Source organism: Fusarium poae, chromosome 2 (genome assembly GCF_019609905.1).
Source record: "Fusarium poae strain DAOMC 252244 chromosome 2, whole genome shotgun sequence".
Classification (NCBI taxonomy): domain Eukaryota; kingdom Fungi; phylum Ascomycota; class Sordariomycetes; order Hypocreales; family Nectriaceae; genus Fusarium; species Fusarium poae.
Window position 1 is genome coordinate 9,636,862 of NC_058400.1, and position 13,200 is coordinate 9,650,061.

The window sequence follows — 13,200 nt, forward strand, 5'->3', positions numbered from 1 at the left end:
TACTCTCAAAGGTAGTAAAGGGGAGATTAGAATCAACGATATAACCAACAGAGAGCTCTCTAATCCGTGCCATCTTTGCTCGAGGAAGAAGGAAGGAAGAAGGAAGGAAGAAGGAAGGAAGAAGAGGCGGGCCGTTTCTTGGATGCATTTCTCTGGAGATCGATAACTGAAGAGTCACCAGATGAACCCGCTTCAAAGGTCTCGGTGATCCCGTGAGCTCTAAGCAGGGTTCAAATCCACGACACTACACTAGCACTTCTGGTGGATTTAGGATCACATAGCGATCCGTGCATGAGTACACGGATCTTTTTGCGCCACGTGCAACCCCTGTTTCCACTACACTGAGCCCAGATGTGTCGTGGATTTGAACCCTGGCTCTAAGAACCGTTAGTGATAGCCCGGAAATGAGAAGTACCACGAACTTGAAAAGATGAGCTGATACCGATGATGTCGACTGAGCATTAAAAAATCGCGGTGCACCCTTATCATCGCAGAGCCGGCAACACCAGATATCCCCACTGGACGTATTGTCTTTCCTCAACTCTGCTAGGAACCAGCCATGGTTTCCAATCCAGCTTCGCCTGCCCCTACTTTTCCTCTTGTCTAAGAGGCTTCCAATAACAAAACGTCGTTGGCCCCAAATGATCTTGCAAAGGTCATCAACGGATGAATCGGCAGTCGAGGCCAAAGCTAAAGCTGCATCATACTGCTTAGCGATGACCTTAGACCGGGACCCGAGACGAGAAAATGTGGGTGGTGGCGGCGATGACGAAGGGCTACTAGCAAGGCTGCCTTTTAAAGCGGTCTCCGACATTGTATGTTGTAGTCAGCAGGAGCTTCGACAGATTGAAACCCAATAGCCAATATATGCTTCCAAACATTGAAGGATGTGTTGGCTTCTCTGGCTAAGGCTGTGTCGTGCTGGGGCAAGAGGTAGGAAAAAGGGGTAACTTAACCAATTAATCTACCTTTAGATTGCTCTCCAGCCGAGCCCTGGGCGGCCTGGGGTTCAAAACCAGCCAATCGGCTCGACTCAGTCCTCTAACACCATTGCTTCTTGGGGAAGTGCCCCACTCTACGGGACCGGAACATTTATATTGGGGATATTTCGGGGCGGAACATAAGGATGATCCGACGGTTCTAGGGTAGTCACCATCTTTTCTACAGATATCAGATATATCAGATGCATATATGCTTGTGTTTGAATTGATTGATCTGTTAGAATACCGTATTTGATCTGAATTGATTGAATTGATTGATATATCTGATTGTTAATCTGATCTGACGGCAGCCCTGTATATTGTTGTTCGTTCCCCTTGCTACTTGAGGTGTAAAGCAAGCTATATGTCTTTTCTGTGCTATGTGGAATCAACTAGAAGCTGCTTGCTAAGCCTGTGGCAATAGGTGGCAACTGTCATCTTTGATGACAATAGCCTTTTCAAGCTACTTCCATGAGATTCCTTTTGACACTATTCAACACCTTCATTTAACCAACCCCAAGTGTGGGGTTGGGATTATTTTGGGCCAAGCTGTTGAACGGATCGCGTGCGCCTTGATGTCCTTAATTGTATGTGTATTGTTCAACTTTTTTTCCCCCGCCTTCCTTGGAGAGGGGTCTGCTTATTATGCTTTCCTGAATGGGTCTAGGGTCGCCGACAGCTGACCGATAGGTCACACGATACCCCGTGCGGCCATCCTACTGTTCAACACAAGCAGAGACCCGATCCAAGCTCACTCGATTCAAGTCCAAATTTTAAGCGAGATGACCCGGTTTGTTAGACGATTACGGTTCAATCGCCTCTTAATAGTTCCTAGGGTTTTGGGCCGGCTAGCTCTATCGCGCTATCCAGTACCGCTGTTTATCTTTTTATCTCTTTCTATCCATTTTCTTTTTTTGTATAACTTTTTCTAGCTGTTTTCCTATTTTCTTTTATTATTTCTTAGGTGTCACTTTTAGTAAAAATTGTCTCTCCTTGTTGAACAGTAGGATGGCCGCACGGGGTATCGTGTGACCTATCGGTCAGCTGTCGGCGACCCTAGACCCATTCAGGAAAGCATAATAAGCAGACCCCTCTCCAAGGAAGGCGGGGGAAAAAAAGTTGAACAATACACATACAATTAAGGACATCAAGGCGCACGCGATCCGTTCAACACTCCTATTGAACTTTCTTTTTCTGCTGCTGACAGATTTTTCCCTTGCCAATCACCTTCGCGTCTTTCAATGAAATCCTCTTTCACTTGACTATTTCCTTACCCCTGTCGACGCTATGTCGCTTACCCCGCATAGTATGCTGCCGCCGGTACTTCCCCCAGCCCCACAGAGGTCTCCCACCTTGACTGAAGGAGGCTCTGGTCTCTCTATCTGGCCAATCAAAACCTTAGATACCGACAGGGGTTTCCTCTTTCATCGATGAATCCATAGAGATGTAGCTAACCCTAAGCTAAGATATTTGCTACGGCTGGGACTTTTACTATCATATAAATTAGTATTAGGGAGAAGTACCGTTAGTTAGTTTTATTCATTTTGATTGGTCTTACATGTCACGGGTCAGGTTCGGTATACAGGTGGACGGGGAACATTTCAGGCTGAACAGGATCTATTAGCTACGGATAGGCAGGTCAGGCTCTATTGACAAGACGTAGCTCGGAGAGCTACATTCAGGATCTATCTGGAAGTCGATCCAGAATCTAGGTGATGACGTATCACCACGTAATCTCAGCCCACCTAGGGGTCTAGGGTAGGCTGGCCTGGCTTCGAGCTGTGACACTCCCGGGCGTAATGAACACTATCATCGGCCTCTCGGTTAGGGCTTGTAGTAGGTAGGATAAGGCTGCTTGGTGACAGTCTTGGTAGCAGTCTCGGTCTTGTACTTGGTGATGGCAGACTTCCACTTGTACTTGGTGACCGTGTCGGTTTCGGTTTCCGTCTGAGTCTTGGTGACAGGAGGCTTCCACTTGGTGATGGTGTCGGTCTGAGTCTTGGTGACATAGTTGGTGACGGGGGGCTTCCACTTTGTCACGGTCTCGGTCTTGGTGATGGGGGGCTTCCACGTAAACTTTGCCACGGTCTCGGTCTCGTACTTGGTGACGGTCTCGGTCTTTGTGACGGGAGGCTTGTAGATGGGCTTGGTGACGGCGTGGGTGACTGTTGCGGTCACGGTCTTGGTCTTGGGGGGAGGTGGGTAGTAGTGGTCGTTGTTGGGGTTGGGGCTGGCGAAGACCAGAGGAATTGAGATGAGAGGAGCGATGTAGGTTGAAAACTTCATATTGGCGGCTGGAGCGAAGGTATGATGAAAATGTGTTGATGTTCTTGATAGAGTGGTCAGGAGAGTTGAGCCAGTGGTTGAGCCTGAGTGAGTCTTGGAATGAGGAGATCACCAGTCTTATTTATACAAATCATCTACATTCAGATCGTCCACTTCTCAACATCCAACCTCAATCCCGCTCGGACGAATATTGAAAGGCGCTCTTGTTGAGTTGTTCAACATTTTCATTGTCACCGGCCAATCACAATAATCATCTTCAGCCATAAGCTCGTATCTGCCGGTAAGCTTGTGTTTATGCAGCCATGAACAAGTATTTAATCCATACCACGAAATCAACATATGGATCCATATCCATTCCATATCCACGCCACGGAACCGGGAACATAAAAAAAGTGTCCAAGCGCACTTGCCACGACTTACTAACCCCACGAGACTTCGCCGAGGAAAAGGACGATGCGATCTAGGACACAGCGACATTTGGATATATCATGGGCTTTTTGCCAAATGAGGATTGACGCAAAGGTAGGATAATTATAAGCTAGGGCCCTATAAGATTCGTTCTCCCGGGCGTAATAAACTCTCTCTCTCTCTCACGGCATATCATGGGCATCCTACAAGGATTGTTTTTCAGCTTGCGCCATGCATATTTCAACGCTGACCTTGACTCAGAAAAGCATGCGACGTCCCTTTTAGTCATCTCCACAAGGAAAAATGCCCCTCAAAGCAGAAAAAATAGTGGCGGTTACAATTGCCTCCACCATTCCATCATATCTGACCCTCTGAATGTTCCAATTACAATGATGCCAAGTCACACGGAACTTTCAGCTTTCAACTGTCATGTATGTTTCGGCTTTTCAAGAAGAACTACCTATTGAAAACAGGATGTCCATGTACGTGATGAATGCAACGCTAAGGCCTGGATTCCACGGGCCCACTCTTAGCGTCTATTTCCATCCATTCTACGAGAAGCTGCGTGGATGGAAATGGAATGTGTTGAGACAGTGTGGCTAAGGTGGTCCGATCTGCTGGTGGCTAGGATGTGGATACTATGCAAGGAGCTGTGCTCCTCTCAGACACATGTAACTTAGAACTAACAACAACACAATCAACCCCTTTTTGTTTCACCAGAATGGACCGCCAGCCTGTCCACAGCAAACTGTTTTCGGATTATAGGAATATGTCATAACCCAGAAAACCCCTCAGCTCCGTGACTCTCGATCTTTAGGCATCTAAACTAAAATTGAACTGGAACCCTAGTGGTGAATTGTGCTGCCTTAGTCATTTAGAGATCACCCTATCGGCCCATCACAGCCCAACCTCGATGGAAGAGCCAGCTGATGACCCTCGAGAATAAAGCCATCGGGAGACTATCAATTCTCATAATGAGACCTTCGGCTGCATGTGGCCATTGGCTTAGGTACGAAGAGATGAACCAGCATTAACTTAAAATGGCATGCCAGCCTCACCGGTCGAACGGAAGCGTATCCGTGTGCGATAATGTCTCCTTTCAATTTTCTTGAGAACAGAGCAGCCCCATCATGATTCGTTTAAATATCATTGTTGGTTGCATGGCTGCGCTGGGCTTAATGAAAAGGGAAGCGGCTGCATACTTTCAACCCTTGCAGATAACAAAGCAACAGGCAGGCCTCAGACATTCCTGAATTGTGCTGTGTGAGCCTTGGAAGCCATCAGTTCCGTCTTTGATTGGACGCCACTTGGCTGGCACCTGTCCTGACCGGACGCCAAGAATCAATAGCGGGGAGCTGAACTGAATTTGAGCTAGTCTCAGAAAAATAAGAGCAGCGTGTCCATGATAGACCTAAGAACATTTATAAATACTGCCTCTACCTCCTCTTTTATCTTTGTGTTCTCTTCATTCTCATTACCTCCTTCTTTCAGTATCTTGCAACCCCTCTAATCTCATTCAATTATATTTTACCATCCCAAAACAATAAATCTACCTCTCTAAAATGAAGTTCCTCCCAGTTCTCGCTATCTTCTTCGCCAGCGTCCTCGCTACTCCTCCTGGTTATGGTGGTGGCGGCGGCAGCAGAAGCAATTTTGATGCCTGCCCTGGAGCTCTCTATAGCCAGACTCAGTGCTGTAGTGCTGGTGTTGGTGATATTGTTGATGTTGACTGTTCCAACCGTAAGTAATAACTAACAATTATCTTTTATTGGAATATCAGAAAAAGGCTAATTACTGAAACAGCTACTATTACTCCTACAAGCATCAATAACTTCAAGGCCAATTGTGCCAGTATTGGCAAGCGTGCCCGTTGCTGTACTATCCCTATTGTAAGTTAACCTTTCTCTATAAAAACCTAATGTTAGCAAGGGATAGGTATTTACTAAAATACTCTTAAAGCTTGGACTGGGTGTTCTCTGCCAGAGCCCTGATAGCGCTTAAACGCTGGAACAACAAGTTATTCAACCATTATGCCCTGTGGCTTAGTGGTTAGCTGCAACCGTAACATGTTACGACTCCAGTTGTTACGTCACGTGTACCCCACCATATTTCTCCTTAGAGCTTAATGTTCGAAAACTTCCAATTAGTGCTAAGACCCAGCAACTAGCACTAATTGCTTGACAACTTCCCTAATCCCATACATTACATAAAGGATAGGAGACATTTATTAGCACTTTTTTTTATAACTTAGCTTCCTAGCTATCAATATACTGTCTTTACTTCAACAAGCCTTACCTGCACTATTAACTACTAAGAGAGATATAACAGCACTTCTTTATCTCAGTATTTGTTGCCTTCCAATTGTTGTGACGGTCGGATTCCCAAGGGATAAACTAGTCCGTACTAGGTTTATGTTGGCAGATGCGTAGGGCGTTGTCACTGAGCGGTAGCGAAGTGTCACGTCTCTTAATAATGAATAGTGCGGGTAAGGCGTATTCAGGTAAAGAAGTTTTGTTGATAGCTGGTCGGCTAACTGTACTAACTAGTGCTAATGGAATGTATATATACATGAGGGTGCTCACGGGTTGGGGCCCAGGCTCACGGCGTGAGCCGCTACGTCAGATGGCTGGGAGCCCATAGGTTCGCGGTGGCCGCGGATTTAAAATTTCACGGGTACCGCGAAAATGACTAAGCACTGTGTATTTGCAGAATTGGCAATACAAGGATTGACTATTAGCACTGTCTCTTGTGGGTACAATAACTACATTTCAATTATAATTGTTGAGATGAGAAGGTTCAGGTGTTTGATTCACATAAGAGCTACTTGAAATTATAGACAGGCGTGACAGCTGTAGAATGGGCCTTGCCACACGGTCGATTGTCTAACACCCATGACTGCCAACAATGATACAGTCTCCTTCTGCCTTACGGCTAGCTGAATGCAAAGCTTCTTGTTCCCTGCTGTCCGTTTCTATCCTCCTCCAAATGTCTTTGACGCCCCTTCTGCTATTAGCCAAAGGACTGTCTCCTATCTCTTCCGCGACCTGGGCTTCAATTCGCTCATCCTCAGCCTTAGCCCAGTCTAGATATGCCATCATCTCTTCTTTCGTCCATTCTCTTGAACTTGTTGACGTGGTACAGCGCTTGGACATTTGTTTGTAGTCCAGGCACCACTCGTAACTCTGCTTATCATACCTGAGAGGGAGCCTCATCGCCCTGCGATATTGTTGATTCGTCTTGAGGCTGCCTGCCGGCTGCGCTGCGTACCACGCACTCCTTGCGGCGACATATCTTCCATATATGGCCTGTGGCGAGTCATACCTCGGCGGCGGCGATGGCGGTGACGGACTAGGCGAAGGAGATGGTTCATGAACAGGGGATCCTGGCTGCTGAGAGGCGCCAGTCACAGTCTCTGACAGATCACCCAGGACTGCGGCCAGAAAATCATCTGCCAACATTGGCGCTGATTCTTCCTCGGTTGCATCCACCAAAGGCCGGTTTTGGGATGGCTCAGGTTCAGCATCCGATACTTCAACTGGTTGCGAAAGTCTTGAGGCTAGAGCTTCTTGTTGAAGCAACTCTCCAAACCGCATCGGGCAGGCCCTTGCCGTCCTGCTATGACCAACCATATGGCATCTGCTGCATGTAGGTGGCGCCTTGCGCGCCATCTCCACACTCTAAAATGCACTAGGTTCTCTTCGGGTGCTCTGTTTAGGGATATTTGAGTGTGCAAACGTCGACTCAATTCGTTGGCGAGGCTCTAGAAGTGGTTGTGGAGCTCCCTTGCGCTGCAGGCGCCAGTGCTGGTGGAAGTGTCCAAGTGAAAGAACTTGTCCCTGCTCTTGCAAGGATTTCAGAGTGTGGAGGCAAGGCAGTCCATGGGATCTGGTGAAAGACCCCGTGCAAGTCAATGGCGGGGTCACAAGCGTATGTGACTGTTTGTCTGCCACTTTTCCCTCTAGTAGACTTCCCAGTGGTGAAAGCATAGCCTCTCGTAGCCGCCCACACATTTATAGACCTTAGAAGGGCATCTCGTGACTCATAGCTCCGTTCTGGAGGGAGACAGTCTTCAGGGAAAGTCGCGTTCTCTGTAGGCGATACTGAAAACATTAGAGAAGGGTGAAAACAAGAATATGATCGCGTCGCGTCGCACGACGCCAGCTGAATGGCTGGAAATCGCTACGGTAACGGTGCTTAGTCATTTTCACGGTACCCGTGAAATTTTAAATCCGCGGCCACCGCGAACCTATGGGCTCCCACAGTCAATGAGCCGCTGAATAAGCAGACTTGGAGTGGAACTGTTCTTGTCCTTGGGCTATGACACCACCTAACTACAGAGCTCATGTTCTACAGTAACTTGCGTCTCCAGTATGTTCGACTTCTCGCTTCCATCATCTTCGCCGCCTTACTCTCCCTCACCCGGCCCATCCGCCCCAACTGTACTCCCTGCCTCGCCTTCCATCAAACCGATGGCAGAGTCCTCAAATGCCTTCTGCTCCGAGCGACCATACCAAGCTCGTAAGCACTCGCTGGCTTCAATGACGTCCATCCGGAGCCGTGAGCGATGATCTGTAAGGAGGAGCTTGGCGCTGCTAAAAAGGCGCTTACACTCATCCGACATGGGAGGCAGGGCTAAAACGTCCAGCGCCATACGAGCTAGGTCTGTCTGCGAGTGGTAACGTTCATTCCAGTACTGGATGGGGTCGAATTCCTCGTTATCATTAAGGCCGATAACGTCAGTGGTGATAAACTCATTGTAGTGATCCGTTGAGGGCAGTTCGGGGCTTGAATGAGGGTCGGTGTGGCGTAGTTTGAGACGCTTGTGGTTTCTCACCGAAGTAAACGATTTCTCTTTCGGTTCTGGGCTCTTAAAGACGTGGGTAGGAACTGGCGCGCCGTGGGCGAACTTGCCTTTGTATTCGTCAACCCAGAGCTCCTTAACTGCTCCAACGGCAGCTTGGATCCAGGCACGCTTGTCATCACTGCCATTCCAAACCTGATAGTACCATTGGTTCTTAAGGCTTGGATTCAACGATATGGCGGTGTAGTAAGCGGGCGATTTATCGGCCTTGTTGTAGTACTTCTTGCATTTCTGCCAAGCAACTTCTGCAGCCGCAGCAAGCCAATTATAGTCGTCGAATTCGTCATGCTTATCCTGTCTATTCGGGCCACGCTTCCGCAGGGCGTCTTCAGCGAGCTGTTCAAACTTTCGCCGAGCAAGGTGGATTTCGTCCATAAGCCAGTCCAGCGATTGAAAATGATCCGCAAGAGTCCACTGTCTGCCTTCGTTCATTACTGTGGCCTCGTAGAATGTCTCAAGTTGGTCATGGAGGTGTCCGAGTTCGTCCCATTGCCGTGGGCTGAGGCGTTGGTCCAGGACGTCTCTGTCGCTTTGTGGAGGCTCATATTGATCGCAGAAGAGCTGGATACGTTCTTTGACATTAAGAGCGCGTCCAATTGATAAGAAATAAGAATTCCAGCGCGTGGACTGACTTTGGACAAGCTGCAGCAAACTCCAACGTCAGTACTGAAACCGGAAGTGTAGGACGCCGCGACTACCTTGCGACGCGCACTAGGGGAGCTTACCTCCAATCCGTCAAATGCAGCCAGATCGCCGCCAATTTGTACTGATCTGAAGAATTGGCGCCGTTGAGGGCTAGCTCTAATGTATCGTACGATATTACGGAGCCTCCCAATTGCACCGCGCTTCTTCCACAGCTCACGAATCCGTGAGTAGTCCCCTTCTCTATACGCAGAGTCCAGATCCTTGCAGGTCTTCGCAGCATCCTTTCCCATAATAAACGCCTGGGCGCAGAGATTGACGATATGGCCAAAACACCGAAGGCGTCGTCGTACGCGATGTTTCCTGCTCATGTTCGGGTAAAGAGCCTTCAGGACCAGGTCGATGCAGGCATCATTAGAACTTGCATTGTCTGCCATGAAATAACCGATCCGGCCACTGATCCCGTAGTCATCAAATATATGTAGGAGGACATCTGCCATATTCTCACCTGAATGTTCGCCAACTAGTTCGCGAAGAGCCAGGACAACCGTTCTTCTCTTGCCGCTTCTGTTGATAAAGTGCGCGACACATCCAAGGATAGCCTGATAGTTCGGTGACGTCCATATATCGAACGATATCGATATATTGCTGTGGGCCGTTTGCATTTCTTGACGCAGGCTGTCCTTTCGTGCCTCAAAGGCCTCTATTATCCATCTGCGAACCACTAGTCTCGCATTTGGAAGGAGAGTTCGCGAAAGTAGAGGTTCTCGATTTGAAAGAAGGCGATGTGGCAATAGACGATCCATCGAATAAGAAGTTCCTTGAACTCGTCAAATCGGCGTTTGAATACAAGGGTGGATATGTTGTTGAAGTCGACGATTGATGGCTGCGATGGGTGACGCTTCGCATGTCTGCGCTCACCAGTCTCCACCAGCCTTCTCTCTGTTGTGAACGTCTCAATGAGCAGATGGTGACCGAGAAGATCCTCAGTCTTAGATTGGAGGGTCACTGGGCTATTTTGTTCCTCCCAACACTTTCCCCAGCGCAGAGGCAGAGATGTCAATCATCTGACACTGGCAAAGGGCGGAGTTCAGCACAACACGAGAATCAAATTCGCTGCCGCAGAAGACCAAATCCTTGACTCTCATCGTCGTGACACGGGCCAGTAAGCAATTGTAATTATAATCAGAGCTAAATAGCTACGAATTCATAGACGTCTTTAAACCCCTCTCAAAGGCTCGTATGCGTAAAAGGCCACTCGGTGGAGGCAGAGTATGTACCGAGCCTTAGTCAACTCGCCATTCGTCAAATCCAGCTCCTGCTATCCTTCAAGATTATTCATGGCATACTTCCTAAACCAAGGCCAATACGTCCTTTGTGACCACAGCGCTAGCCTCTGCAGAACTTTGATGATCTGACATATCCCCTTCAGTCCAGTAGTCGACCCGAAGCCTATCTTATTCCAGATTATAGTCTGCCTATCCTTCCTCCCCTTGATCATTTCGCCCCTTGTTGCGGCCAGGAATGTCCAGTCATGCCCCTGCACGATAATCGCCGGTAAGAAGCACAGCTCGTCACGCGCGACCTTAGAGTCGCCTGTGAGTTGGTCGAGGCAGTTCCAGTGAGCCGAGAGCCATACAGTCTGTTGTGCCATGGCGGATTGCCACTCTTCACCGGTGAGTTTTGTCTCGATGCTCACGCTGATAGGGCAGGCACGAAGTGGAACAAAGTCTGTGTGGTTGACGGAATCGTTTGGTGAGAGTAGTGATTTGTCGGAGAGGTAAGTTGCTGCTTTGGTTTTCTCGATTGGCTCGACCATGAAACAAAAGTCGACTCTCTTCTTGTGCTGCATGGCTAATGTGTTTGGAGCATACATAGGGGAGATCTGTGCAGTCGTGCTGTAACATTGTTAATATCAGTATCTCCATGATCCCCAAATCCTGGTTACTCACGCATTAATAACGTCAATCAAGATCTCTTGGTTTGCAGTAACGTCCGCAGTCGCATGTGTAGTGACATTGGCGTACTTGAGCGCCAACTCCATCAAAGGATAATGCACGGCGCAATTCCAACCTGCTTCAGAATGGCTATTGTCTTGGCACCTCTCGGCCTTTTGCCATATCTCGACGAGAGCGTCCACAGGTGGGAGTCTGCCCAAGGCCTCTCTAACCCCTGACTTATCCACCGGATCTGGCTTGAGAGCTTTCTGAAATAAATGTACGTGATTCCCGCCTGCACTCGCTCTTTTTTCAAACTCGATCTGGTCCAAACGTTAATATCAGAACTCTCATGCTAAAATTGTCTGCCTACTTACCTTATCTGCAGCAGTCATGATATCGAAGCCACCGCTATCACGCTTTATGTCTTGCACTATGTCATCAAGGGCATCGGGAAGTGGCTCTGAGCCATCGAACGACGGATGAGTGATGAGCCCGTCCATACGCATAGCAGAAATTCCCCTCTTTGTTGGGCTGCTGTTGCCGCTTCTAGCAGTTCGGGCCCGTTTAGGCATTGATTCGGAGTTTGCGTCGCTGACTCCGGACGACGACAATGATATTGAGTCACCTCGCCTTAACGGTAACGTCCTACGTGGAGTTGCATCGGGGTCTGGCCGGGGCCGTTTAGAAGGTGAGCCATCGTCGACTGTCATTGGAGGCGACAAGAGGCGCTTCGCAGGATGCTTATATGAGATGTCCTCGAGGGCGTCTTTCTTCGAGCTGGGGTCTGGAGGTGGAGATGGATCAGTAGGCAAGGAGTCCTGAATTGTGAAAAGCCAATCGATGATGCACTGATCAAAGTCCTGAGAGTCTGTCATTGTTGGCCGCGGCGATGCCTCTCAGTAACTGCGCTCGTGTTGTTGAGCGTCTACTCTATATCTGCGGCGTCGTTGTTGTGATTGTTTAGTTGTTGTTGTTGTTCCTTTGCCTTGCGAGCTAGCGTTGTTAGGGTGACTTTCCTTCGGAGATCACGTGCCGCTAGCCATCCGAGCTTATCCGGGCAGTCACGTAGTTTCACAACTGATCTGAGCGAAACTCTGTACCAGAGTGATGGCAAAGAATCAGCCGCCAAGGCAATCACGTTCATCGAACTGATTCAGATTCTTTTTCATTTTTGGAACCGCGGCCAATAGACAAAGCTGAGCACTGTGAGGAGACTGTAGACACACAATCGCGAAACAGTACTATGTTTATCCAAATCGTGCCGCATTATTCAACTTTCGTCCGTGCCACCCTTGCACTCTACCCGCGTTTTTCCGAAAAATCATCTCTAGATTCTACAACTTTTGACCGTGCACATTGAATGAATGAATGAATGAATTTATTACGCCCGGGAGGATACGCCTCATAGGGCCCACAACGCTAAACCTTGTTACATTCTTTTCCGGCTTCGGGCCCTGAAACCCTATCATAGCTGCGCGGCAGAATCGCTAGCGATTCCATAAATAAATAAAAAGGCGCTAATGAACAGGTGAAGCGATTCCTAAACGGAATCGGGTCACCCCCAACCTTTGTTCAGTAAAATGCATTTTTACCACATGGACCGATTTATTATATCGAGCTTATATTGCGTTTCCATTTTCAGCGATAGAAAATCAGAATTGCGGCGTTGCGACGGGTTTGAGGTTCAATTAAATTGATCGATTGAAGTTGAAAGTAACCAGGGTGAAGCAGGAATACCCGTGGATTCGACCTAACGGAGACCCCACTCATAGAGTGGGCGGCAAAATTCTGGGACAAGGGCAAAATTCTGGGACAGCCGGATACCCCGCCCTGTCGGAACTTCATTAGAATCACCCGCCAAATCCAATGAATTCCAATACACACATACGTATAATTCAGTCGACTCTCATTTATGAAGCTGCCTTTTTGATCTAGCCGATAAAATGCCGTATCCGTATCGCGTCAACGATGCTGTACGAGCCGCCCGGGAGGTCCTTGTATCACAAAACCGCCCCAAGCGTAACGGAAGAAAGCCTATCACTATAAGGGATGCCGCCGTCAAGCATCACACCTCCAAGAGCGC

At 48.4% G+C, this 13,200-nt stretch overlaps 3 protein-coding genes across 3 annotated transcripts; 1 reads left to right on the forward strand and 2 right to left on the reverse strand.

The window, feature by feature from the left end:
• Positions 1 to 2,804: 2,804 nt before the first annotated feature.
• Positions 2,805 to 3,266, reverse strand: FPOAC1_007275 (uncharacterized protein; the record flags this gene model as incomplete). The annotated part of the gene is made up of 1 exon (XM_044851743.1): positions 2,805 to 3,266. One exon carries the CDS (start codon positions 3,264 to 3,266, stop codon positions 2,805 to 2,807), a length of 462 nt encoding a protein of 153 aa, XP_044710455.1.
• A 1,970-nt stretch (positions 3,267 to 5,236) lies between these two features.
• On the forward strand, positions 5,237 to 5,675 carry FPOAC1_007276 (uncharacterized protein; the record flags this gene model as incomplete). Its single annotated transcript, XM_044851744.1, has 3 exons — positions 5,237 to 5,414; positions 5,478 to 5,563; positions 5,634 to 5,675. 3 exons carry the CDS (start codon positions 5,237 to 5,239, stop codon positions 5,673 to 5,675), a joined length of 306 nt encoding a protein of 101 aa, XP_044710456.1.
• Positions 5,676 to 9,901: 4,226 nt separating this feature from the next.
• FPOAC1_007277 (uncharacterized protein) lies at positions 9,902 to 11,992 on the reverse strand (the record flags this gene model as incomplete). The annotated part of the gene is made up of 4 exons (XM_044851745.1): positions 9,902 to 10,190; positions 10,527 to 11,075; positions 11,130 to 11,437; positions 11,492 to 11,992. 4 exons carry the CDS (start codon positions 11,990 to 11,992, stop codon positions 9,902 to 9,904), a joined length of 1,647 nt encoding a protein of 548 aa, XP_044710457.1.
• Positions 11,993 to 13,200: the final 1,208 nt, after the last annotated feature.